This window comes from Myotis davidii, unplaced genomic scaffold, assembly GCF_000327345.1.
Source record: "Myotis davidii unplaced genomic scaffold, ASM32734v1 scaffold496, whole genome shotgun sequence".
Taxonomy (NCBI): domain Eukaryota; kingdom Metazoa; phylum Chordata; class Mammalia; order Chiroptera; family Vespertilionidae; genus Myotis; species Myotis davidii.
The window spans coordinates 5,918,223-5,920,787 of record NW_006289398.1 but is presented as its reverse complement, the minus strand read 5'-3'; the positions used below and the strand labels follow the sequence as shown (position 1 = coordinate 5,920,787).

General features: G+C 51.9%; 1 protein-coding gene across 1 annotated transcript in view; it reads right to left on the bottom strand.

Annotated features, from left to right (window-relative positions):
- ITGA2 (integrin subunit alpha 2) overlaps positions 1–2,565 on the bottom strand; it is an 85,993-nt gene that overhangs the window by 38,170 nt on the left and 45,258 nt on the right. The window contains exons 10-12 of the mRNA XM_015562609.1: positions 2,067–2,232; positions 1,308–1,384; positions 4–30 (exon numbers count right to left, since the gene is read on the bottom strand). Of these exons, the coding sequence (XP_015418095.1) occupies positions 4–30; positions 1,308–1,384; positions 2,067–2,232 (270 nt within the window). The remainder of the gene's footprint in view (positions 1–3; positions 31–1,307; positions 1,385–2,066; positions 2,233–2,565) is intronic.

Sequence of the window (2,565 nt, the reverse complement as noted above, 5' to 3'; positions counted from 1 at the left end):
AGCCCCGACTGCACCCAGCGTGAGGACGTCCTAAAACCACGGGAAAGGGGGGTTAGAGCGCGTCACCTCTAAAGCGTGAGAGTTCAGCAAAGGCACAGCGTGGGGACACACTGTCCAGGTTTAAGGGGGGAACTCAGCACGTGAGGTGAGATCATACACACGTGTTGACATATCTCAGAGTTGTTTGAACATGTTTGTGCTGGAGGGCAAGCCCCGCCCATGGGCTACGCTAGCTTGGGCTCTACTGAGTATGGCATTATATGGATTAATCTTTCTAAGGAGCTATAATCAGGGGAGCGCGTGGCCATATTCCAATTTCCATTCAAAGGCCCACATTGCAAACGCTGAACAGTTAGAGGGAGCCTCTCGCCTCAGGGATTCATGAGAGAAGCTCATGGTTGGGTATGAGGCAGCTGAGAGGTGGGGAACGATGCTGATAGAGGAAGGAGGTAGGGGCCACTGGCTGCTAACACGCCCCCATCGTGGGAGGCCCTATCCAGACCCTTCTATTTTCAGCTTTCCTCTTGACTCCTTCTCAAATGTTCCTCCATCATTTCTCTCCTGTCCCACCTACTTGACAATAGCAGAGGTGCAAACGGTGCCGTAGCTGTGACAGTGGATCCAACGTAAGGAAGTTCCCACAGGTCAGCACCGGTGGGGGGAGGGCAGAGGAGACAAGCGACTCTGCAGACTGAAGGGTCCCGGGTTCGGTTCCGGTCAAGGGCACGTACCTCGGTTGCAGGCTCCTCCCCGGCCCGGGCCCTGTTCAGGGCTCCTGCAGGAGGCAACCGATTGATGTGTTTCTCTCACATCGATGTCTCTCTCTGTCTTTCCCTCTCTCTCCTACTCTCCCTAAAAATCGATGGGAAAATATCCTCAGGTGAAGATTAACAACAAAAACCCGTGAAACAGGGAAGGGAGGCATGATGAACCTTCGTGTTTTAGGTGGCAAGCCAGCGATGCCAAGAAACTCAAGGACTGCCCGGCCGGTGTGGCTCAGTGGTGGAGCGTCGGCCTATGAACCAGGAGGTCACGGTTCAATTCCCAGTCAGGGCACATGCCCAGGTTGCACATCCCCAGTGTGGGGCGTGCAGGAGGCAGCTGATCCGTGATTCTCTCTCATCATTGATGGGTCTGTCTCTCTCTCCCTCTCCCTTCCTCTCTGAAATCAATAAAACCATATTAAAAAAAAAAAAAAAGAAAGAAACTTAGGACTGTGACTAGGAGCGGGAACTGTTGACACACGGCGGCCGTGTCCTCGGAGGTCAGCCCAGGGCAGGTGGCGGGCGGGCACCTGATATACACACCTTTTCGGGAGAGTAATCCGCACTGAACCCCACTTGGGCCATCTGCATCTGGAAGTTATCGCCTCCTTGCACGGTGCCTGGGAAGTGACAGTTTCCAGAATTCCATCACCGCCAATCATTTTAAAGGAAATTTCCAATCATACACACACACACACACACACACACACACTGCTCCGATGTTCAACCAAAAATATCGGCTGGCAGAATGGCCAGATCACTACAAGAATTCCAACAGACGTGGGAATCCACACTGTTTTTCCAATTTTAAAAGTATACATATTTTAGTACAAATTCAAGAATTTCAGAAACTACATAACAGTGTAAAAAAGTACAACTTTTACAGTTATGAAAACTATTTGCAGTGCAAAAAGGTAAAACTATTTACAATTTTAATAGCTATCGCTGAATCGCCCGGCAGTGTTACACATGTGATCAATGTGATCAATAAGCTGGGCTTCTCCGCTTCTCCATAATCGCTCCAGAATGAAATGCGACTAGCCTTTGTTATCTCTTAAACACCAAGTAACAGGGCTGCGATTCAGATTTTTAGTAATTACTGACATTGGACTATTTTCTTATGTTTACTGGCCATTTGTGTTTTATCTTTTAAAAACAGCTTAGTCATGTCCTTCTCCTCCTTTTCTCACTGACTCCTCAGAGCTCTTTCCCCAGGAGGCACGCGCGGCGCAGGATGCGGACGCGGGACGGACGGTAGGTCCCGGAAGGGCCGGGCGGGGGCTGCGGGCGGGAGGGCGCTACCTTCGATGCTGAAGATGTGCTCGCCGATGGTGCCCGCCTTCTCCAGCAGCGCGGCCTCGTCGGACACGTTGAAGAAGTACCTCTCGGTGGGGACGCTGGCGATCGCTTTGATTTCTTTTATTAGGTTTTTCGTATCGAGGGCATTTCTGTTTAAGTACCCGAGGACCTTGAAAGCAGAGGGAGAGGGAGAAAAGGTCAGAACCGTGGTGCTTCTGCCTCCCTATTCGCACCCCCAGGACCTGGCCCCCTGGAGAGGCAATCCACACCCCACACCCAAAGGACCAAACCAGCAGGAGCAGAAACAGCGCTCAGCCGGTGTGGCTCAGTGGCTGAGCGTTGACCTGGGAACCAGGAGGCCCCAGCCCCATTCCCGGTCAGGGCACAGGCCCGGGTTGCAGGTTCGATCCCCAGTGGGGGATTTGCAGGAGGCAGCCCATCCATGGTTCTCTCTCATCATTGATGTTTTTCTCTCTCTCCTTCTCTCTCTCTGAAATCAACA